The sequence below is a fragment of the Drosophila sechellia genome, chromosome 2L (assembly GCF_004382195.2).
Source record: "Drosophila sechellia strain sech25 chromosome 2L, ASM438219v1, whole genome shotgun sequence".
Classification (NCBI taxonomy): domain Eukaryota; kingdom Metazoa; phylum Arthropoda; class Insecta; order Diptera; family Drosophilidae; genus Drosophila; species Drosophila sechellia.
In genome coordinates, this window is record NC_045949.1 from 8,933,927 (window position 1) to 8,959,338 (window position 25,412).

Below are 25,412 nucleotides of genomic sequence, written 5' to 3' on the forward strand. Positions count from 1 at the left end.
TTTCTCTACTGCGCGTTCGGGTTCAACATGCGTGAAGTTGCAAGTCGGTTTGTTTTGGGAAATTAAATATCCCAGAGTGAAAATCGTAATATTCTTTCAAAACAAATCTTTAAGAAAAAAGCAAACCATATAGAATTTAATTCTTTAACTTATATCCATATTAATATTGTAAGCATTATTTGACTTTATGAATTCTTTTAATTATACAATATAATTCACAAAAAAACATTCTTTAATAATCTAACCAAACACAAATTTAGTTCTCAGTAAATATATTATATTTTTGTATAATTTCATATATTCTCAATCTCAAATTGAGCTTTCTATTAAAAGATATTATGCTTAAAAATTCCTGGAAGCAAAAGATTACTTTTTATTAATTTGGGGTGATGCACTGCTGACTAAACGAAGAAATCAAAATACAGGGAAATTTTCTACGCAACTCAAACGGCATACAATGGGACAACTTATATATAGTAATAAATACAATATAATATAAAACAATGACATTCATCTTTAGCAAAATAAGGCCAACAAATTTATTTTTCATTTGTCAATTTTACTTGTACAATAGTAACCAAAAAAGTGGTAAAAACGGATATATATCTAGGAAATATATTAAAAAATTCTAGTTTGTGCATATTACTTTTTATAAGATTGAACCTATTTCTAATTGTTGAAAAGTATTATTTCGTCATTTGTTGTAGTTATATAACAAAAGTTTAAAGTATAACATATTCCTTTGCAATGCTTGCTCAGATGATTAAACACCCATAACTTTGCTGGTACTGACAGACCCACTGAGCGGCCCACTGTGCGCATTTCGAACATGTTCGAAGCGAGCCCCGCATGCCGATGCATGGGATTCGGTGGCAAACCAGTTTTCGTTGCGCCAGTCATCGACGGGCAGCTCGCGTGGATAGTTCGCCTTCGCTTCGGTCGCTCGTTTGCTTTGCGCGACCAACTCAATTTGAAAATAAAATTTTGGCCAATAACAAAATTGGTTTTTTCAATTTGCTAAGCCACAGCCGCACCGAGAAACCGCAAAGAAATGCGACGCGACACGCTGCCAACAAATTAAATTAAACCTAAAGAAGTATGTGCAATAAACCAACAAACCAATTACCAACGAAACCAAATTCAAGAATTAATATGTCAGCGGAAATATCAAAACAAACGTTTTTGGCATCCCATATGCGAAAGCAACGCGCCAAGAAAATATAAATAATAAGCCCCATCGACGTCAGCAAACAAACTCAACCGACCCGGCCAATAAACAGCTTGATAAGTGCCCAAGAATCGTTGCGAATGCGAAAAGATACATTTGTATCTTTGGCCATGCACTTTGCAGTTACCCCTTCCATTTCCTTAAAAAAAATACGCAGTGTTTTGTTGTGCGAAAGTAAAAACTACCTGCAACAGACTTTAGAGACAGACCTGCCCAGACCGAAAAACCCGAAAAAGAAAACCAGTTTTGTGAAAATTATTGACTACGCTCTTGTGTTGGTTTTAGTTTAGTTTTTATATCTCGTTATGCTTCTCTTTTTTTTACTATTTTCTTGGCTGCACTCCTTTGTGGATTGCTGAAAGGAAAATGGCAATAATAACAAGCCGAAATTGGCGGCTGCCAGCGAACAGATAGAGGAGTCATAAATAAAGTGAGCGGATGGATAGCATTGATAAGAAATGCAATTGAGGGAGACATAAATTGCCAAAGGTGTCAAGGGGTTCTAGCATAAAATTGAGGTGTGAACATTTCATTGTGGATAGAGTGGTTACGGTTTTTCGTTAAAGGCAGTTAGATTACGAACGAATTTATAGCGACGATTTTTTTTTATCTTATTCTGATCCATTTGAAATATAGACAGACTGAATTATTCAACTAATTCTTAAATAGTTTGCTTATAAATTGAAGTCATTTAAATCAGACTACTCAGATACGCTTTGAGAACCAAACCAACCCAAGTGTGTAACAAGAGCCGACGTTAAATAATAATTAGCAAAAGTACAGAACCTAATGCAAACCACTATTTAATTCTCCACCTACAGTCAACTCGAAAAGTGCAACATTCCCCCATAAATAATAAGCAAGCGTTGCAGTTAACTTACCGCTAAATTCAACGATCCAACAATCAAGCAAAGAAAAAAACAAAAGAAAAACCATCAACCTAGGCTAAGAAACAGAACGGAAAATGCTCATGCACACCACATCAATTTCCACAACGTCGACGGCCACCATGACCAACTCATCGTCCTCCGCCACGCCCACACCCGGGTCGACTTCCTCCAACAACAGTGCCACGCTCGACGCGCTGCACCAGCAACAACAGCAGCATCAGCAGCAGCAGCATCAGCTGCAGCAGCAACTGCAGCAGTTGCACACGAACGCCGCAAACAATTCACGGCCCCCCTCACGGGCTCCCTCCATCCTGGACAGTCCGACCCTGGCGCGCGTGGAGCGGGCTCGTCTGCGACTGGAGCAGCAGGAGCGGGAGCGGGAACGGGAGCGGAGCAGCCAGCGGGAGGTGGGCGACAGCAGCGGAGGAGGTGGCGGCGGTGGTAGCAGCACTGGCACCGGCAGCACCGCCACAACCATGAATCGTGAGGATAGCCTGGAGCGCAGCATTTTGGATCCCAAGGTGAGCTTGCAGCAAAATCTGCACACAGAACAAAATAACAATCCTGCATCAACATAAGATAGTCTTAAAGTAAGATTTCGAAATTCTTTTAAAATTTTAAAGAAACTGAAGAAAGCTATAATTTTTTTCTGTGTGATTCTTCCACATACTCGTAGGATATAAATTACAATTAGGAGGGGGGATCGTGAAAAAACCTACGTGATAATGACGGCCCAAGTAACCGAATGTATTATCGCAGCGAGTCATCTGAAAACATCTCGGCAATCTGCTCAAAGCATATATTTTAATCTTTTAATTTATTGAAAATGTTCGTCAGATAATTCTCGCATACCTTGAGAGCCTGATAAATGTCTTCAATCGGCCCAAAAAAATTGTTTATATATGAGACAACTTTTAAAAGTTTACGCCATAGAAAATACAATCTTATAAATGGCTGAGAAGATTATTTTTTCCAGCTAGAGAAATTCTTTAAATTTCACGATTCTGATTCTTACGTCATCCCATTCAAATTATTCTTAAGAAGATTCTTAGTGGCATGTGTTATGTAAAATTAATAAAACACTATTGGACTTAACCTATTTAAATACCAAGATGCCACATTTTTAAAGTGTGCATTAAATACTTATTTTAAAACTTCTGAGCTAAATAATTAGCCCAGTCTCCGTAATATGTTGCCAAATCCAAGTACTCCCCATAGATACCCGATTCCTTTAATCTCATAAAGCTCTTATTAGATTTGGTCCATAACCGAAACAAATGTCTTCATGATGCTGCAAATTAGTGGCTACCTTCTACTAAAACCAAATGAAGCACGTTGAGAGAGGAAAAGGCAAATAGAACAGACATTAGGAGAAGGCAGTGAAAGAAGAGGGGCTAAACCGAATAAGCCATACACACATTTTTTTTGCTGGCCCAGCCACAGTTCTTGACGGGGCCATTTCACTAATGGCCCAAGTCCTCCTTGCGGCCTAAAGTAGCCCCCTTTAAGCTATAGGTTACTGACTGCCTAGCCAACTGAGGAGATGGCTACTTCTCGCTGTCCGAACACGACCTTCTGGCTATATGTAAATGCTTTTTATTTTGTTATTATTTTGTTAACGCTCTTATCGCGGCCAGTTTTTTTTTTTTATCTCGACTGTGCTGGGGTCTCATCATCTGGCAAAAGCCTCTTTAGGCTCTGCGCATTTTTATTTCTTTAAAGCTTACTGAGGACTACAACTGAGTTCCTCAGTACCGTTGCATACATGGAAATGGTCGGAGTTGGGTTGGCTGTGTGTCCAGGTAGCTTAGAACCTAGTTCTCAGGTAGCTGGCCTCACCTCATGGTTGAAAACATAAACTCAGATAATGAATTGCGAAATGTGGATATCTACCGGGTAGGCAATAACGATGTTATGCTCGTAGATAGCAATGAGCTAACATGTTAGATAGGATTTTGTGAACTCTTATCTCGATATATAGATAGTATTTACCTAAGAATGAATGGAGGTGATTGAAAAGATAATATGTGCAAAAAACTTCCTTTATATTTCCCCCACATTTGACGCTTTGATTATCCTGAGTAACTTCCTCTTAGTGCAGCCAAGGTTCAGTTCCTCAGCTCTTATGTCACATCATCAATTCTGTTTGGCCCTTTGCCAGCAGTCAAGTCAAGACTGATTACCTGATACAGGCTGAGCTTTTCCCTAGTCAACTTGTAACAAATTGTACGTAAGAGTTTTTGGGCCAAATTGCCTGCATAATTTCTGTGGGGGTAACCCCACCTTTTGGGAAACTGCAGCCAAAATATTTGGCCAGCTTACTTGGTTGAACTATTCCTTTGCACATATAGGCTCCTCTTGGTCTCCAAAATCTTTGCAGGATTTCCTCTTGCCACACGAAATCGATACAAATTGCGCAAGTGGCATGAAAAACGCTTTCGGGTCAACCCTATTCTGCAGCGCCCGTTTGGGGCTCCAAGCGGCAGATCGTTGAACTCGCGGCAAGAAATAACACCTCAGCCGAGTCATAATTAGTCACACTTAAAAAGGCATTGGCCCAAAGACAACGCGGCCCGTTAGTTGGCCATGCGAAATATGAGCAAAAGTGAGGCAGACACCGCGAAGTGAAGACAAAACTCACTTCGGTAACCAGAGACCAAAAATAAAACCCGAGGAGTTGCGAGTGAAAAGCCTGAAAATGCTTTGCCATGTGCCGGACTTTGAGATCCATAGGTATCTGTGTAGGTATAGGTATGTTTGACCCAAAGTGGAAGTGGATAGAAAAGATACCCCCACCATTGTCCATCTTGCAGCGGCTCGTTGCACTCGGCTGCAATTGCAGAAGGGCCCAGTTGAGGGCGCATCTGGAGCAGAAAGGTGGTTCCAGTGAAAAGGCTTCGAGAGGAGAAATCTCTTTCATATTTCTATGGCGAAAAGTTTCTCATAGCGACACACGACCATGTCAGAGGACCCACTGCCACGTAAACCATTTCAATAAATTTTACATTCAATGTCAATTTATCTCTGCTCTTTTTAGCGCGCTATTCAATTTAACGCGGCACACATTCCACACGAATATGTGAAAATGTTCTGCGGCGCACATTTTGCTTTTGCAAACAAATTACAAAAAAAATCTGGCAAAAAAAAATAGAATGATAAATGAAAAATACATGTTTTTGTATTTTACATGCCTGAATGCGCCGAGCGGCCTTAGAAATGGTCAGCAAATGCGAGTGTTTCGATGTTGAGTGGTCGAGTGTTTGGTTGAGTTGAGTTGGTCATTGGGCCTTGGGCGATGGATGAGTCAGTTCTTGGGGGCAGACAGGGAGTAAAAATGGTATATGGCGATCTCTTGGCATCATGTGAAAGCAAAGATTTAGCGAAATGTGGGATTTGAGGATTGGTCAAATGGCAAAAACAATAACGTGAGTCAGATACTGCACTCAAAATCGATTCACATAATCTTTTCTTTGCTAACTAATGCTTATATATAACGCGATAGATCTTACTCAAATTGCTCAAATTTAATATTGCTGATTATTCATAAATTTTGAGTTTAGGTCCCAGTGCCATTTATAAAATTAGTAAACATGGGTAAACTATTCCCATCTACACGTATAAATAGATCTGAACCCATTTCTTCAATTAGCCAGCTATAAATTGTTCCAAAAATACAAAAACCTCGAGAGAAAGGGGAGATTGCTGGGGAAGAAAAAGAATAACAGTAAACCTAGTAACCGCCGAAAGGTAAATAAATAGAAAACAGAATTTCCGTGGGGTTAAGCCAAATGCAGCCGGGTAATTTGAGTCGTTTGGCCATTTGCCGCTTAGAATTGCCTTTGCACACGCAAGGCCCCAAAATCGTGTAATAAATCGAGAGACAAGTGAGCGTAGCACACACACACACACACATATATATATATAACTCTTATCAGCGAAGAAAATAGAGCAAACCCCTCCGAAAAAAAAACCCTCGGATAAACTAAAAGTAAACTAAAGAACTGAATTTTTGGGGGAACCCAAAGAGACGAGAAAGACAAAAGCGTCGCAAAGACAACACGCAAGAAATGCGTAAAAATAAAAATGAGACGAAACAAATAATACAGAGAAGAAAATCATTTCATTCAACCCCAACCCCCCTCCACAACATTCCCCACTGACAACCCCTCGATCTTTTCATTCATAAAGGCGAAAAAGACAGGAAAACTTTAGCGGAAAATATGCTCAACAATAAAATATACAAATAAATGGCCGAGCTTAATGCAAATAAAAAGGGGGATGGGCTGTTTGGGAGGCTGTGTAGCTTTGATAGGCTCTTCGCTAGGCTCCAGCTATGGCTGGAAGGGGGTGATGGGGGCAGATGCTGTCGGGGATACGCGAGGGAATTTTCCAGTCAAGGCGGAAAAACCAAATGGCACACAGAAGTGCAATTTTCGTCGGCGAATTTGGGGTAAAAGGGGAGCAAATCACAAATGCAAAAAGGAAATGCCAATGGAAAAATGTTTTCCTTCTGCGGATTGGATTGGCAGCAAGTGGGGTTGCCACCACCGCCTTAAAGCTAATTTTTCTGGGTTACATTTTTCGGGCCGAACAATTGCATTTAATATTTTGTGGCTTCTGGTTTTATTGGGTCTGTCGGAACGTTTTGAAGTTCCGTTCTTGTTTTTTGTTTTACATACATATCTCAATTTGGTTTCCCTCTTCGGTCGTGTAAAGTGATATATCACAATTAAGCTGCTACACAGTGACCCACTAAATTTCACAGCAACAACAGAAAAACCACACAGAGGAAAATTTGTATATACTTGCAGCTATTTAAAATTTTTTATAAATTTAGCCATCTTATGAATATGTATTTCTTTGAAAATTTATATTGTTTGTCCGAAAATTCCATTGCAAAACAGCTGAAATATTTCTTGCTCTTTACTTAATGCATTTTGATAGATTGCATTAAGTGCATGGAGATGGCATAATTTGGAGCAGCTTTTAAATTGATTGCATTCGGGGACAAAAGGGAGGTAATGTGGGTGGGATGAAAAGTGAGTGTGAAAGGGCTGACCTCGAGCGAAGATCACAAAAATTTGTTAAGTAGCAAATGGTTCAATTTGTTTCGGGCTTTCATTTTAAGATTCTATAAAACATACGGAAGACGCATTAAAAAACATCTGGTAAACTTTCATTCTGCGTACATTGCATGCTGCTTATTAATAACATTTGCTGTAAACAAATGGAAAAGTCCGCGTTATTTACAAAAGAAAAATGCAGTTAAAAATTAAAAACATTTTATGACAAATATGTTTATTTTAAAAATTACATTTTTGTTATCCTAGAAAATATATTAATCGTATTAATAGAATCTTCGTTTTACGAGTTATGTGTATAATTTAATCTAAACATTAGCACAAGAACGAAAAAAAATGTTTGACACACTTCTGACACAGCTGATAGCTCTAACAATTTGTATAACTCATTTATTTGCTGGTTTTTCATCAATTACGATGAGTTAGAACAGCATTTTCCGCGGATTTTCCCAGATCATCGCTCTGACAATTACTTCCATGGTCGAAAGCTTCTGAGATCCCGCTTTTCCCAGCTTCCTCATTTTGCGCGACGACAGCAATGCGGCAGGAGGAGAAATGTTTCTTAGGAAATCTGCCGAGACAATGGCAACTGCATACAATTTGCATATTACATCAACATGTTGCATGCCGGCACAGTCAAGATTGCAGTTTGTAGCAGCAGCGAAATGTTGCATATGCAATTGAGTTAAGCGCCCTGCACTCCCCCAGCTGCCACGCCCCCTCGAAGTTAAACGAGGCGTGGCAACAAGATGCATCCAAAGCCGATGATGACGATGATGATGAAGACGATGTGGAAGACACAGCCGCATTGCAATCAGTTTTTGCTTTTGTTTTCGCTGCATTTTCTGTGGCAAGTCGAATGCGTGAGTCGGGCAAGCATTTGTTTCCCAAGTTTGTGCCACCAACTATGTGGGGGGCTCCATCGTGCACTTGCCACACTTAAAGCCTGTCTTCGCATTAAATATTCACAAAACACAGAGCGCACAAATAAGCAATATCTACTTAGGCCTCCGGGCGCCACGCCCCCATCGCCCACCGTCGGAAACAGAAAAAAATTATTCATTGCTCTTTGTGTATAATTTCTTTATAATTGCCATTTCCCGTTTTAATGAATTGTTTATACTATAAAGAGAAATATACAGAGAGAACAGCCGTACAGACAGGGGTCATGGCAACAACAGCAACAATGCAAACACTCATGTGCCCCCGATTGGGGCAAACTAAAATACGGACCCAAACCCACTCACTCATACGAACACACGCATGGTGCACCTAAAAAAATTATAAAAAAAAATAAAAGTTATATGATAAATTGATATATATCAATATTATCTTTTAAGTCCGATCTTTAAAATGATACTTTTCAACGAGACATATAACTAAACTTTTAAAATGCTTAATATACATATTTATCATATCACATATTTATACAATTTTATACAAAATTTAAAATTTATTTCGGTGTACTGACAAAAACGAACTGAGGGGCAATCATGGGCTGACCATTTTCATTGCTTCCGTTCTCCACTTGCTATGGTTGCTGTTGCAGCTTACTCTTTTTTGGGGGTAGGTTGCTGCAACTGTTTGCATGACAAACGGAAATTGTTTTCATTTGATTAGTGCGAGTTGCGTGGAAGGTGGTACACATGTGAGTGTGTGTGTGAGTGGCACATAGGGGGCTTTTTTGTGGAAAAAAGGGTATGTTGGATACCCAGGGTGCGACCCCCAAACCATAACCGCATTTCGCCACAAGGGCACGAACTCTTAATGCATTTGCCGACCGCATTGGGGTCTCCCAGCGTAAATTGCGTTGATCTAAGATAATGACCATGATGATGGGGATGAAGGTGTGTTGTCCAGCCCAGACTAGGTTTTTTACGAGCTTTTAATGGTATAATAGGACCAAGGAGTGCTGCACTCACACATCATTAAGCCAAGTCGCGTGGGGCGATGTTTTATGAGTGCTTGTGGATAACAGGCATTCATCAACCATCATGGTAGCTACAGTCTAGTTACCTACTTTTAGCTTTTGTGCCTTAAAATGTTACCCGATAAATAAATCTTTATGTACGTGCAAGATATAACTATCAATTTCTTAAATGCATAATTTAAAGTATCAAATTAGCTCCCTTTTGTTTCTCTCCACTCGAGAATGACTCATTTAAATGGATGGATTATTTCAACACTATTAATAGTTCACCTACCTCAACAACCGTGCTCATAAATTTTCTTAGGAATTTGATTTCTTTGTTCGTTCTCTTGGAGCAAATTAGTCAACGCTATCAGGAGAAATAGCTATATTCATTTCAAAAAACTTATCAATCGATGTCGTCTAATTTAGCGTCTTATCGGGGAATTCTTGATACTTTAAAACACGGCGCCGGCGACAATGGGCAGCTAAAAGTTGACATCATACCCTGGTATTTACAGCCGATGCAAAAAAAAAAAAACTAAATTAAACAACCAAGGCAAATAGAATTAAAATTGGTAGCGCGTTTGGCTTCGTATGACATCATAGTTGGGCGAATGTGTGGGGGAGGCAATAATTGTGGTGTGGAAAGAGGGTTCTGAGTGCCAAGTGGGTGACAAGTGCGTGTGGCTCTTACATAACTTACCCTCTATTAAAAAAGCCATAGCCATGACAGAAAGAATTTAAAAGTAGCTTTATTCTAGTAAGTAACTTGGTTAAAACTAAATTTAGCTCTACCAATCTACTCTAAATATATTCACAAGACATACAACTTCTTGATTCAAACCAAATATGTTTCCTCTTACCAAATTCAAGTTTTATCAATTATCTAAACAATATACTATTTATTTTAGTTATTCGAAAATTGGCAAACAATTTAATTGACAATAAAATTCCCATTTATTTCTGTTTTTTCGTTCCCACACAAAAACTGCAAACAAAACGATACCTCTCTCTTACATAAACGCAAACCCAATATGTTTACTCAATCCTGCCTCGCGTTTCTACCTTTCCCCCCAAAACAAAAACAACCAAAACACACCAACCACAACAACAACCAAATGAAAACCAATAAAACTATCGGGAAAATACGAAAAACAATTTAGAAAGAAACGGCGCCCTGGCATCAGATGTGGACGCACATGAAACGCCTCTCGCACGCCTCCAAAGTCAATTCGACGAGCAGTCTGACCGCCCAGAAAACCGATGTGGGCGTGGGCCATCATCCAAACATGACACCAAATGCAACAACAACAACAACAACAACGGCAACGGGAACAATGACATCAACGCCCGGAAAATGCATTCTATTTCCGGATAAGACGGCCTCCCTGAAAAGCTCTATGTATACGCAACAGGTGTACTTCAGGCCCGATATGGTACGAACTTTAGCTAATTCCTAGATAAAATAGAGTTTACTGGCATGGTTATGGATGATTGACTTGGTTTTGGTTCCTCTCTCAAACAAAGTAGATATTGCTAAATCTCGCTTATTGTTTATATCTTGTTTTTATGGCACTTTCCATCCATCTCGCCAAACTTATTTTTATCGCTAATTTACGTTAATTTCCTTTCTTGCTAATGGTTTTATGGATCTTTGACTTTGGTTTCGTTACTCAATAGCTTACGCGTTTCGTTACCCTAGCAAAATATTTTCAGCCCTGATTTTTCATTCCATGGCGAATTTTTTAATGCATCTAAGACTCGTTGAAGCTCAGCGTTGCATTAAGCGCAATGTCGAATGCAGTAATCGTAATCATAATAATAATCGTCATTAACCGGCGACATAGCCAAATGCCAGCAATTGACTTTGCCAAGGCAACCCCACTCACAAAAACGAAAAAATACAAAGGACAAGTGCACCACAAAATCAGTAAGCTCAACTTTATGGTGCATGCTATGTTGAGCATTATGGGGGTTGCCATTATATATGACGTAACATGGTAATATGCAAGTGAACTACAGTAGAGATCAAGTACAGGAAAATAAATAGCACTAAATTCGTTTTAATATAATAAAACAAATTTGAGCTATTAACATTTGTGTGTGTTTAGTTAGGATTAAACTAAAGAAACTTAAACTTCAGCCATTTAAAAACTATTTTTGTAGGCAACACTTGTTCTTTAAATTAGGAATGCCATTATTTTTAGATCAATGCAAATGTACTGCATACCATGCACTATTTTTCGTTATATAAGACAAAACAAATTATTCGGAAAGCGAACAAAATTTAAAGCTCATCTGAATAAGGTCTTTGGTAGCTTGACATTTCATAAAAATGTCGTATAGTTTTTACTGTGCACCACATCACTACGGTTCCCCAACTCCATCTACACATAAAAAGCTCCAAACACTTTCCACCCCATGGTTCAACCCCCGCTTTTGAACGCACCGCACTTATTTTACTATACAATATAAAAGTATTTTCATGCTGTGCCAGCAGCAGCACAACAAATTTAGTTTGACATTTTGCATGGCATTTTGTGCAACTTTAGGAAATGGCTTACAGAAAATATTTACAAGCCCTTACAGCGGACAGCCATTTAATGTCAGCTACGTGCGGTTGTCATAAGCTTTAAGATAAATCAGCTCAGGGTCAAAAGTATCTTTAGCCGCTGGAAACATAAACAACGCTCCAAACGAGAAAAGCTGCCAAGAAACGTCGAGGTTTTCTGAAAAGCGTGAAGGTGTCGTAGGCAAAGGTCGGCGTATGCAAATTGCATTTTAGGATCCTACTGGTTCTAGTCGGTTGTGGTTCATTGTTAAGCAGCTGGCATTTAGGTGGACAAAGGAAAACCGGCTAAAAGCCAAGCCGGCCGCTATATTTTCGTTGAAAAAAACCTGAACAACTCGGCGTTTTTTATTTTTCAATATCAAGACACATTCGAAGCTTCATTAACATAATTGATGCGCCATTGGAAGACTCGGCGGCTGCGACTCTTCGAGCCATTATATTGTCTTCATGGCTTGGGGGCAGAGCGAATCGATGGACAGGTTTTCCGGCGCATGCGCACCGCCTAACCGGTTTTCGGTGGCCAGTTACAACCCAACGATCCGTGGTCCACCATCCCCAACTTGGAGCGCTCATCTCCAATTCTGTCTGCCCCGATCCACACTGTAATTTTCAATTTCATTTCGAGATCTCCGGCTTGACGTTTGTTTTTTGCCCGCCAGCTTTTGAGCCAAAATAATAGGAATTCAAGCTGCGTACTGAGGAAAAAATCACATACATCACATATCACATGGAAAACGATCGAGTTATCGAGTGGCTAGAGAGCTGGTGTTTATCTAAATAGAGTGAATAGGGGAAAAATTATGATTGATATGTGAATGTAGAACCGGCGAATGGCAATCGATATCTTAACTGGGCGATGCAAGTGGGTCATTTGAATGAGTCTGATGTCAGAATAACCAGATTGGATAATAAAGAAATATCAAGAAACTTCCATGTAAAGAAGTTATTTAGGATCCAAGACAGAAAGTCGGTTCGACTCATCTCCGATTAGCAATTCAGACACGCAAGTCCTGTAATTATAATTTTGCCAACGGCTAGCTGTCTTTTATTTATATATTCGCCACTAAAACAGAAAGGAAAAAAATATAACCAACTCCACCACATGGCTATTAATTATGGCATCTGCTGTTTGATATGCGGGCAGCTGCTGAAAGTTAATGAAATTTTGCGGTTCAAGCTTTTGACTTACATAAAACGGCTAAACGATATCAATCAAATTCCCTTCTTTTTATGTTATTACATGATTCGATTTATAGAGCAGCAGATTTATAGAGAAGAAGGAGAGTGAAAAAGCCTGCAAGGCAAACAGGTTTGCCCCAGACAAACTTGGCCGCAGGAAAATAAATGGCTGTATAAAAAGGAAAGAAAAAGTAGAGGCGATGGAGTATAGTCATATCCCACATAATGCAGTCGTGGCATCAGCAAAATCTATATAAAGCCAATTTATATTGGAGTGGCAAAGGAAGCGAGAGACCTGCGACATAAAACCGAATGCAATTCAAAGCCATTTTTCTCTGTGCCAGCTCGAAAATCATATTTGATATTGGTATATGTATCTATGGCCCTTCGGCGATTCGCTCTACAGATATGCCACATATAAATCAGCACCAAAACCCCGAATCTGGAGAGCGGAAGTAAAATTTTGAAAACACATTGGAATAGGAATGACAGAAATACACAATCTGACAGCTGCCGTTGGATGGAGAACAATGGATTGGACATGGCTATTGATATTGGTACTGGGTATTTCCACTTGATTTCTTTTGCACTTTTTTTCTCAGATTTTCCATTTGTTGACCCGAGTGCAATTGTCCCCGGGAATCGAGCTGAGGCCACAGATGAAGTTTTGTTGCATTTTGGGCCAGGGCACGGGAATATTTTCCTCTTGCCCGGCGACATCTGAATGGTGAACAGCAAACGAAGAGGAGTTGATTCAGCCACAACTCAACTGATATTAATTCTGTTTACCTTGATGACTTCAGTAGGAGGGGAAGCACAGAGCAGCAAACTGCATTGGAACTTTGGCCAGCCACATGTTTTTCGCTTGTAAATATTTAATTAAAATCGATACGGGGCGCCAGAACACAAAGTAGTTTGTCGGGGGAAAAACTGCACAAAATGGGCAGATGACGAAATTCTAGTAAACTCCAGAGACCCCGACTATTTGGTTAAATTTAATTTGAGCTCCCACTGCAACTGAACTTAGAAGCGGCACCTTTCATGCCACACCAACTCACCCACTTTCGTTTATTGGTCTGCCAGCAAATTAGCGGCCTGACCTTAATCACTTAAGAGTTTACATAAAGCCAGCAGCTCCAGAACTGAAAATATACACATATATCGCTGCGAGTTCGGTGGCGCAACTAGCACAGAATTCTGTATCTTTGGAAATTGCATCGAGAGAGTTTAAGTCACAAAAGTTGCACCAGCTACGATAAGATAAAAACTCTAACGATAAGTTTGTGTTCGCAAGCCAAACCAAAATCAGCGGCAATCGAACACAAAAAAACAAATAAGCCAAAAACTTAAACAAATTTTTGTTAAAGTAGATCTCAGAGTTTTTATTTGGCCACGCGCCTAAACACTGAAAAGTCACAAAAAATAGCTTAACCATTTTGGGACAGAGCAGCCAAATATGGAAAAATTACTCGACAAATATTTCAAGTTTGGTTTTATTTTTTATTTGTTTATTGATTTTTTTTTTGGATGTGGGCCGACTTTAAAGGCGACATTTAAAATGTTCGCCTGTCAGCTGGTATTATTTTGGAGTTATTTATGGCGATGATCAAACCTTGTGAACTGAAGACATGACTTCGGAGGTGGAGTGATGTGCCAACCTGCAGGTAGAATGGAGTAAATTCTTCTTCAGTACACCACATTGGAAGTCTGCCACTTCCGCCTTTCGAAACTCATCTATTAATTAAGAAAGCCGCCATCGGATCGAAGCCCCCAACCAATTACAAACGCCACTCTCTCATCGGGCGCGAACAATGCAACGCTTTGTTGCCACTCCAGGGTCAATGTGTTGCACGTTATGGGTTATATATGCAGTATCTGTGTGCTTATGCCATCCGTGTTATCCATCCTCGACAGACGTCTGACATCAGAAATCGAAGCTGACTGGGCGAAACTATTTTCCCATCACACGCACAAAAGGATCCATCTTCAGATACTTTATTTTAATGCTAATTACCCCATTATGAAAGACAAGTGGAACGATCTCTATGGGTTCCATTTCTAGCATTTATTTGCCGGTTAATTAAGGCGCCTGTCCCGCTGAAAAGAGTTCGCTAACCTCGAATGAAAAATATTAATAATTTCGCACTCAATTAAATGTCCCACACTTATATACATATATAGATATTCTTGTTCCGCTTGGTGATCTGGCTGCATTTTTTATTATATCTTGCACTTGACTTATTTGCCAGCAAATTGACATTATTTTTTCCCGATTTCCTATATTTCTAGGTAAGTTCTCGCTTTGCTCGATCGACATTGATCTTCCGGTGACGTCAGTAAGTGGAAAGCTTTTATTAGAATCCAAGACTCATCTTAAGTTCAGTTTGTGGTACCTCGATTACGTTATCGCCGTGAGTAATGCCCCTTTAAAATTCCAAGTGATCGGTGAAAAAGCATTTCGGCTCATATCAATGGGATTCCATTGGTCTAAGGTCTAAGATGTATCGCGTAAATGTGGCTCTCCACCCTCCTCCAGTTTGTTGATGTTTTTCCAGTTTTGATTTTTGATTAATTGGGTGGGCTTAGACAACTATGCAGGAAGTAAATTTGTTCGCTCAGCAAGCATGCAAGGAAAAATAAAACAAAATACACCGTCGAAGGTGCTCCACATGTGAATGATGCACTCGAAAGCAGAAGCTTCACCGATCGTGAGAAATGAGGAAATTGGACAGTGTTGATGAGCCCTGATGGCAATTATTTCCTGTTCATAATTTAGAAAAGAACTAGATTTGATGGGAAAAACTCAGTTTGACAAGAAGGCTATTAAGAAAGTACCATATTTTCCGATCTCACAGGTTGTTAAGCCACTTAACAATTACAAATTTCTTGTGCAAAATTAAATGATTTACACTTTAAAAATCATGTAAATTATTCTATAAACGCCTGACTAAGCCACGTTCACCAAGTCCGCGAGCTTATCTCAGATTAATTCGAGCATTTACCAGACTTAATCGGAAAATCGCCAAACTGGCTCCATAACTGGCTTCCTTATTTGTCAGGTTCTTATCTCAGTCTGTCTGTCACTGTGCACTCCTCAGCATTTCAATTAAGCGCCAACATTCGTCCCAATTTACCGGCTTCGCAAGGAGACCAGACGAGCCAAGTCGGAGCTAATTTCATTAGCCATCTAGTCTGGTCTTTGGACACACTTTCGTTGAGACCCGGCCTCCACAACTGCGATCCGTTCCGATTGGATTCGATCCGATGCGACCCTCGGCGACTTTCACATACTAGTATCTGCACAGAGAAAAATAAAAATGGCTTGTAAGCCCACAAGGCCTGATCATAATTCGAAATTGGTAGTTCTGGTTAATAGGTTGTTATAAAATTTGTAGTCAACAACATATACTGGCATAGTTAACTTTTAACAGAAAAATCTATAAGACACTCAGGAAAATATCTCTACAGATAGTTTGCTCAAATAAATGAGTAGTTAAGATAAAAAAACAGCCATGAAAATATTATACCTATAAAATATTTTTTTAATGCATTGAAATTGCTAAATATGTAATCATAATATTTTTACTTTCTGTGCCTCTGCCTCATGCAACTCGTCTTCCATTGACCGTCCGAGCACACGATCTCTTTGTGTTGATTAAAGAAGACGATTCGTGGCTTTTGCAAATTACTTTCATTTTCTGCACAAAAGTTGCTGGCTCGGCTTTTAGAAATTGCTGTGGCTGTGGAGAAAATGCCATGGCTAACAAGTCATTGACAAACTGCCAGCCAAAGTCGAAGTTGTGGACACACTGAGGATTAAAGCCACCCCTTCACCGCTCCCTGAGTATCCGAGTATCTTAGTATCCGAGTATCTCGACTGGGCCTAAGTGTGTCATGCAAATTTTCCAGCTGCTCCGCTTGTAATTTGATATTGTCATTAGTTTGGTGTGTGCGCACTCGACTGTGGAACTCTCGGCACTCTAGGTTTAGCCTTACCCACTTGGACAAGGAAGTATCTTTGTATCTTTTCCTTCTCTTTTTTTTGCCCCATGCGAAGCGCTGCACTTGACAGCGGCGATTATGTTACTTGCAGTGGGTGGTGGGGGTGGGCTTTTGCATTATGCATGCCATGACGCTCATTAGTGCGGCTTGTTGAAGATGAGAAAGGGCAGTAAAGTGGTGAAAATGTGGGGGAAAAGCGGTGAAAAAGCGGGGAAAAGAACAATAGCACTAAATTGCCCTCAGGGCAAACTGCTCTCTTTCTCTTTAAATTAACTGGAAAAATCCGAGCTGGCTCACTTTCGGAATTCCATCAAATCTTTGGCACTTTATGTTCGCCATCGTCAATGACAAAACTTTTAAATGGTACACTTTTGAGCGATTGCAACAGTTTACCAGTGGCACACCACTTAACTTAAATGTCAAATGTCAGTTTGTTATATTTCACAAGAACGAAACTTTTATTCTAAATAAGTAAGCCCGCCGAATGATTTTGCGAAACCATTGAAATTAGCTCTTTAAATGAAGAATGACACTTTTAGTGCCCTCTCGCGGGTTAACTAAAAATACTAAAATATATATGCCATTTCGGGGGGATTTCGGAAGAGGAAATGGGGATAAAGGGGAAGTGAGACAAGTGTTGACAGTTGCTTGATGGCGTTGAAATGTGAAAGCCAAGTGGGGAAAGAGACTTTTTGACAGTTTCCTCACGGAGATTCCGTCTGATAGAGGATGGCAAGTGTGTGTTTGGTAATTAGTTTTCATTTCAGGCAATCCTCCTCTGAAATTATTATTCAGCACCAGAATTTGCAATTTAAAACTTTAAAGGGGTAATAAAAATGTAGTTGCTATATGTTTGCATTTAAAGTAAAAAGTACAACATTATGTATCTATTTTTCAAGCCACAACCGATTTGTATTGCGTAACTAAAATAATTTGGTTGGGAAGCTGCAAATCATGCGTTAAGAAGAACCGTTAAAAACGACTGAAAAAACGACACAATAAACAATGGCAACGGCATCAAAGCACGAATTTTACGATAAACTGACCTATCAGCCGCAACAACTCGACTATTTGTCCACTTTACGATTGGCCACATTAATGAAATTTATTCACTCCGGAGTCCGGAAGACCACAGCGAATGGCGCAAAGAAATCGAGGGGAGATGGGAAAACCATAAATACAAACCGCAGGCATTTTAATTTTTATGTTTTAACATGAAAAACGCTGTGCAATGTCACCCAGCATCAGCGCTACAGTAATTTGCATCCATCAGATACAGTTTATTTTGGTGGCCGCTTATTAAAAAATCACAAACAAAATGCGGCAAAAATAAATTTAAAAGTTGCAATTTGCATACAAATCACGTTTCTGATACAAATTGTATTTTTGATTCGTAATAAGCAGAAATTTCTTGAATGAACTTGCGTCAGTTGTTTTGTTTCGGCTGACGGCGAACTTGCAGATACGTAGATACTATACGTAGATTTGCGTATTTGGGAAAGATCATCTGATGATTCACTTGTCGCTCGATCTGACCGGCAGACAACTGTGAATGAGTAAGCTCGCTTAGCTGGTTTTATGCAAATTTATGGCTTATAAAAGCACTCAAAAACAGCGGCGAGAAAAACGAGATACTTTCGCTTAAGTGCTGGATGCTATTTTGCGCTGGAACTATATCTAAATTATCGAGCAGACGAGTCAATTAGTCAGTGAGTGGGTAGGACTGCCATGTGCCTGGTAATTGTTTCAGATATATTTCGCAAGCAATAGGAATCAACGGGCTCAACTTGCTCGGGGGCTTATTTCTAAATCTGGTGCACAGTTTGGCCTCTGTGGAATTTCAACTTACATTCTTCTGTAAACGTTTCATTTTTTCGTTGAACAATTAATTTAATTAAAATTTACGCTTATGGCACATTTTAATTACTTTTGAAAACAACTGTATGTTGTGGCTCTACTTTTCGCCAAAGAGAGCAATTTTCAACTTCAACGCGTCTTTTAAAGACCAAAAACTCGCTCCTGGCGACAATCTTCTGTACACAGAAACAAATGCATTCATAATATTTTGAAATTTGTAACTTCTCCCAAAAATCCATCATTGTTCCGTTGACTTTAAAGACTTTTCTTTCCGTCCCGTAATTATAATAAAAACGACAATTGCATAAGTCTCAAATTTGAGCTCGAGTATACCGCACCCTTTACACCCATCTTCAAACTTTTTCTTGGGTAATCGTTGCTCAAGTAGTTCAAGATACACATTGTGATAAAGACCAACACTAATTTGGTTTTGTTTCTGTACCATTGCCATTGTGCTTTCGTGATTTCATTCATAATTTTCTGACTCTGACACATTTCCAGATAGCCCTTGAGAAACTTTCCCAAGATTTTGTTTTGTTTATATATTCCAAAATTTGGCAATGTCTTTGAACCCATTTTGAAACGTGTTAATGTGCAGTTGAGCTTCTCGCCCGCCGTCCATTACGAAATCGTATATAACTCTGAATTCAACTTCAAATCCGAGCCACAAATTCAGCTCTCTAGCTTTTCTCAGACCGCTTTCGCAAGTGAAATTGTTGGCACAGCCAACGAAAAGAAAACCGAGTTGAACACTCTGGCGTTTGGTTTATATACATTACATTTTTTGTTGCTCTTTAATGGGGAGTATAATTTATTTTTTTGTTTATTTAGTTTGCAGTGGATTACTTGAGTTTCTGTGTTAATTAGATGAGTCCACTTTTTCCGTAACCACTGTGAAGAGGGTCAGAGTGGAACTAAGCTGGGTTAATTACAAAACTTTAGAAAATACTAGGTGAAAGACTAGAAGTATAATTGGATAATCTGAGTGAACCTCCAGAGTCCCATTAAATTTGTTAAGTTTTTGAAGCGGCGAAGGAATCGACAATATTTTCCGATTGACAAAACAGCAAATTGCCATTGTATAGATTTGCGACTAATGGATAAAACCCTCAATTCTTCGAAGAATGGTTTATTTCGGCTTACAAAAGTGTCAAACGGCATTTGTGTGGACCAATTCCGTTTCACTCTTGACATTGACACCAACATTCAACGAACAACAACTTTTCCCAACCTCAATTACAATCAATCACACATGGTGTCTGTTGGTCAGCTGGCCAAATAGCATTTCTGGCCAGAGTCCAACTGAAACCGAAGTCGTGCGTGTTTTGTTCGAAAATTACGATAATGATGGAGGCCATACTTTCCCTCACTCCTTTTGGCCTTCTAACGGACAACAAAAGAAGACAAGTTAGGCAAAACCGCTTGGTGCAAAAATTTCATTTATCATAAACTTTCTGGCCCAGTCCAAGGACCTACCCCCCACTTTTGTGTGATAAAAATGACAAAGGACTGTCGTGGTTAATGATGATGACGCCGCCCGGCAGGAGGCCAACTGATAAATCTCTTGAGCCACATGCTCCAGCCACTTGTCTTGCTTTTCCCAGCCAAGATTTCACTTTCTAGGCGAGTTATTGAGCACAAAAGCGGTTGGGAGCTGCCAAAGCCGTTTTCGCCACATTTGAAAATGTCACTCACAAACGCTTGACCAGTTTTTCATTTTCATTTGGCGGAAAAGCAACGAGTTTTCTCGCCGCACAAGAAACCAAATATTTGTGTATCAATTATTAATTTGCTGCCATGTGAGGCGGTTGAATTAGCAGCAGGTTTAGTTTTTTGATGGGCGTTGATTGCAAATTTATGATGCCGGAAGTCCTTATAAGTAAATAAAGTGACAATGTCCACTAAGCCATTTTACGAAAGTAAGACGTATGCTTCGTGTATTAAGCCATTCATCATTTGACTTGCATGTCATTTGGCTTCTTCGTTCTACATGACCCACTTGAAGTATTTCCCCATACCCAAGCAAATGCATGAAAATCAATGAAGCTTACAATATATTTACCGCCCATTAGCACATCATAAAAAGGGGCGGGACAGTACGGAACCAGAGGGCCATAGCTATATTTCCCACACAACCTTGCCCCTCGGATGACAAGGGTCCTTCAAGTACCTACGCTAATAAGCAAATGTTGGGAAATACGAGACTTCTTTACTTTGCTTATGACATATGTGACAGGCGGTAAAAACAAAAGCGCCCGAACAACACATGTAAGACTTCTGTTTGGCATACCAGGGAAGTGAGGAGGGAATATACATATATCTTCTTGAAGCGTAAGTAGTATGGCTTTGATTGGCGGAAGTGCTGGCAGTTTTAAGGCAAACCCTCACAATGTTCCTGAGTTAGTCTTTTATGGGTCAGACCACCCTCAATGAAAATGGCAGACCGTTGGGCGGCAAACACTCTAGTTAATCTATTTTTAGAATTAAAAATTAAAAATAAAATAAATCGAAACTAGCACTATATTTTAAGTACACAATCTTCTGGAAACTCCCTTTAAGAAATCAATAACAAACTACTGTCCAGAACTCGTTGCACTTTAATTATTTATAAATAGTTAAGAGCCCGAGCTCTTTGGAAAATCACTTCCCTACCTGCAGGATATGGTAGCCGACAAATGAGGGTACATTTTCTTAAGAACTGCAGCAGGTGCTAGGCGACAGGCGTTCATTAAGAACGTATCCTGGCATCCCATAGATACGCAGATACTCGGATACATGTGGGTGTGCGCCAGTCTGGATCGCAAAATGTTTGTCAGACGCTGGGTCTCCCTTTTCAATCTTTTTGTTTCAACCACCTCAGTTCTTTTCTTCCTTTTTTTTGGCATGCATTACCCTTAATGAACTCAGGACCTGGAGACAGTGTCTGGAGTAGGAACTTTACCTGCATCGAGGTAGCTACCCGGGCATTAATGTCTGAAACCGGGCGCTATTATAAATAATTGCACAAGAAAATAGGTAAAATAGTGCAAAGTTTCCCTGCCACTGTCTGTTGACAATGGTCTGGATGAGATAGAGGTAGAGGCATATACACCTGGCACAGTTCTCACGGCCCGGGACAAAATCGCTGGGCTTGTGGGCAGGCCGACAAAGTGCGCCGACTTGCTTTTGTCTGGCGAAGATTGGGATCGGATCGGATCGGAAAGTGGGCGGAAGAAGAAGTATGAGGCGACAAGCCAGCGACAAAGGTGTAAGTCGATGATAAATGGAAAGCAAAATATTCAAGATCAATAATCTTGAGCCGATCTATTTTAAAGAAACGGAAGACCAAGCTGAAAACAGATGAGGAGGGAATGAGAAAATTGAAATGAGTTTACTTGCCATGGCCTATAAAATAATAGAACATAAGCATACTTGAACAAAAGTCTTTCTACAATATTTCATTTTCTTAATCGCCTAATTAGTTATAACATACTCATAGCACTAAATTGATAAATCGATTTCCTAGAAAAATTCTCTGTTCTTTTCAACCCCTCCGGTAGGAAAAAATCAAAATATCCCATTTAGCTGGCAGACACCTTTCAGTCATTTTCGCCTAATCAAAACAAGTCATAAAATTGTTCACGATTTTTTTAAACAAAAGTGTGAAGCTCGAAAAATGATTGACAGCGGGCTTAATTGAAGCGTTGAACCTGAGAGCAGGGTGCTGGCCAAAACATGATGGCCAAGTGGCGGTGGAAGGAGGCAGGCTTGCTGGCCACTGATGCTTGGTAGTTGGATGACCTGGCAACAGCCGTGACAGAGATGTCTCTTGTCATCACAGCGCTCAATCAAACGAAAGTCTAGACGAGTGCGACAAAAGTGAGTACTGAAAGTTGGCTAACTAACGGCTGGCAGGCAAAGCTAATTTGGCTGAACGGGCCAGGAAACGGAAGTGGAAAGCGTAGTGGTAGCTGGATGCATATCTGGACACATATGAAGATGAATGGACTTGTGGCCCAACTACCTGCCGATCCAACAACTTAACAATTGACAACTGGCAGCCAATTTGGCTACAGAGCCACCAAAAGCTGTTCAAGTCGGTCGATGTTTTGGGAATTTAGTTTGCGGTTTAGACCAAGCCCCTGCTCAACCGAACATCTTGTTAATATTGACTGGCTAATGTACTTCACACCTTTGTTTGCCTTGTGAATCAGTTGAGAGTCGTGCCAAAAGTAGCCAAAAGATTCACTCTGCTTCAGTCGATGCGCACATTCACTTCCTCGTCGTGTGTATTTAAATTGCTCATCAGTGAGAGGCGGCAAAATAAAAAAAATACAAAATTCTAATTTACATAAACAATTAAAGGCAGCGAAGCGAGCGAAAATAACAAGACCCGAAATAACAAGAGAAAATTGAAATGCAAACAAAAAAGATTATTGCACTTGAATGCCCATCCTGGATAATAGTGTATTTATAGAGCGCGCCAATCGTTAATTGTTTAACGCGACAATTATGAACTTATTACTCATACGCACTGGTGAACGCCTGACCTTAGCCAGACCGGGTGTTGCCAGTCCGCCAGAACGAGTGCTCAATCGCCCACACTCGATCGCGATCATAATAAACACAAAACAGCTCTAGTGACAAATAAGTCGCTGGCACACTTGACTGTCTGCGGGCCCAACTCGATTTTGTTTTATAAAACTCGTTTGTGTTGCTCTGATCGGATAAGCCGTGTCAGGTTGTGAGTGCATATATGTATTTTCAAGCTGACTTGGAATTTTTGAACAAATTTATAACATAATTAGAAAATACAGCTGGATTGAATAGAAGTTTCATTTTAGATTCCAACGAAATATTCTGGCAGCTCAGATTTTTTAATGCGCCGATTATAAGTGCTCCAAGCACTTGTATAACTAATCTGTGCGGTCTTTAATCTTTGTGTAATAGGATTTATAATTCTAATGGGGCTTCCTTATCTTTAATTTATACCAAATACACTACAAAATGTTTTTTTTTCTATTTCCAGGTGAGTTGCAACAAACAAACCAATTGGCTGAATTTCAAACAAGACGTAAGCAATAACATTACTTTTTCCTGCCAATTCTCTGCCAACTCCCGTCCAGTTTTCTTTTGAACTACCTACCAATTTTAGCAATGAATAGGTGCCACTAACTTCTCAAATGTGGGCAGCTTATTGCCAGGGCCAAAAGAACACTACAATGTGGGGGTAAAAGTAAAGAAAAGATGTGAAAAAATTCGCTGGATTGCAGTTTTCTTGGTTACTGCCAGGCGTGTCATGCTGTGACCGGCGAAAGAAATACCAAAAGACTGCGAAAAATACCAGAGCTGTCGCTCGCATGTGTTGCACTCGCTACGTGTTCATGTTAAATGTCATAATCAGGCATGGCAAACAACTACAACTCGCACCGAGTTTATCTAGATACAAAGTTGACTTGGAGCAGCATGTGAAATGTTTTTTTAGGGGGCGGTCCCATGCTAGGCGTGACCTTACATAGTTGCGGCTAATAGATACACATAAGATACAGAAACATGTGAAGCCAGTTCAGTTCCTCCGCCGAGAGTTGGCCATCAATTGCAGTCTCCGCAGCATCTCGCACATCACCTCTGAGCGCTTTTGAAGTTGTCGGAATAAAAAGGAAACCTCATGATTTTCATCGAGCCCGCATGACGCCATAGTCCCCAAGAGGGAGATGGGGATACCACAAGAGTGGGATGGAGGGCTTGCAAAAATATGCATAGAATTTTAAAAATAAAACCGCCAACGAATTTTGCTCTCTGAAATATTGCGAGGTAGGAATACCCTTGGAATTTGGATTGAAGAGTCGGCATAGCCTTTCTTGCAATAAAACAGGCATGGTAAAATATACAATTTTTTTATATAAAACATATAATATTTGTAATGGGTAAATTATTGTGCCGTAAACTTTTTTCCAGTGCTAATTCATTTCAGAACAAACACCACATGTGTTGCAACTTCGAGGCACCCTGATCGTTTCCCTTTCCCCTCAGGATCAAAGAAAAAATACCATTTAGGCTGGCAGCCAATGGGCCAACACTTCCTGGGCCAAGTTCAAGGGCTGCTCTTGCTTCTCCTTCGGCTTCCTGTTCTCGTTTTCCCGCTGCACACATGGCACACCAAATTCTCAACACTTTTTGCGTTAGCATTTATATCATTTAATTTTTTTTTTCTTGTTTTTGGCAGACCTAGAGTCGCCGGGCCAGGGACACATCTAAAATGATGCTAAAGATGATGGTGATGATGAACTTCTGAGAAGCCACCAGAGAACAACTGAATTTCTCGTTCTGGTTTCTGCTCTTTTATTCATTTCTTAGTGTTGCGCGGCAGGATCTCGTCTTTTTTTTTGTGTTTCTGGCCGTGTGAACATGGCTCGTTTTGAGGTTCTTCTTGGGCATAAAATGGGTTTTTCGGGCAGCCACCCCACTGAGAAGCAGGCAGGCGCAATTTTCCATTTCCCGTTGGCAAATGCATTTCAAAAGAGCTAGGCAATTGGAATTGAAACGCAGCTTGCCATTCTGAGTGACTGACAGTCAGGCACCGAGAAAAAGATAGAATGTACAATGTGGCTAGACGGGAGGGAGTCTGCTGAAGGTCGATAGGGTGAATTGCTTGAGGAGATTGTGAGTTATGGCTGCTGAGAGCTTAGTGGAAAAGTCCACAAGTAGTCAA

General features: G+C 40.0%; 1 protein-coding gene across 7 annotated transcripts in view; it reads left to right on the forward strand.

The window, feature by feature from the left end:
- The first annotated feature begins 905 nt into the window (after positions 1-905).
- LOC6611787 overlaps positions 906-25,412 on the forward strand; it is a 37,683-nt gene continuing 13,176 nt past the window's right edge. For 3 of the 7 annotated variants that reach the window (XM_032716212.1, XM_032716223.1, XM_032716226.1), the window contains exons 1-4: positions 906-1,096; positions 2,050-2,639; positions 10,275-10,547; positions 23,730-23,774. In XM_032716212.1, the coding sequence (XP_032572103.1) occupies positions 2,193-2,639; positions 10,275-10,547; positions 23,730-23,774 (765 nt within the window). In that variant the 5' untranslated portion in view covers positions 906-1,096; positions 2,050-2,192. The remainder of the gene's footprint in view (positions 1,097-2,049; positions 2,640-10,274; positions 10,548-23,729; positions 23,775-25,412) is intronic. The other 4 variants (XM_032716215.1, XM_032716231.1, XM_032716241.1 and 1 more) reach the window with 3 other exon arrangements.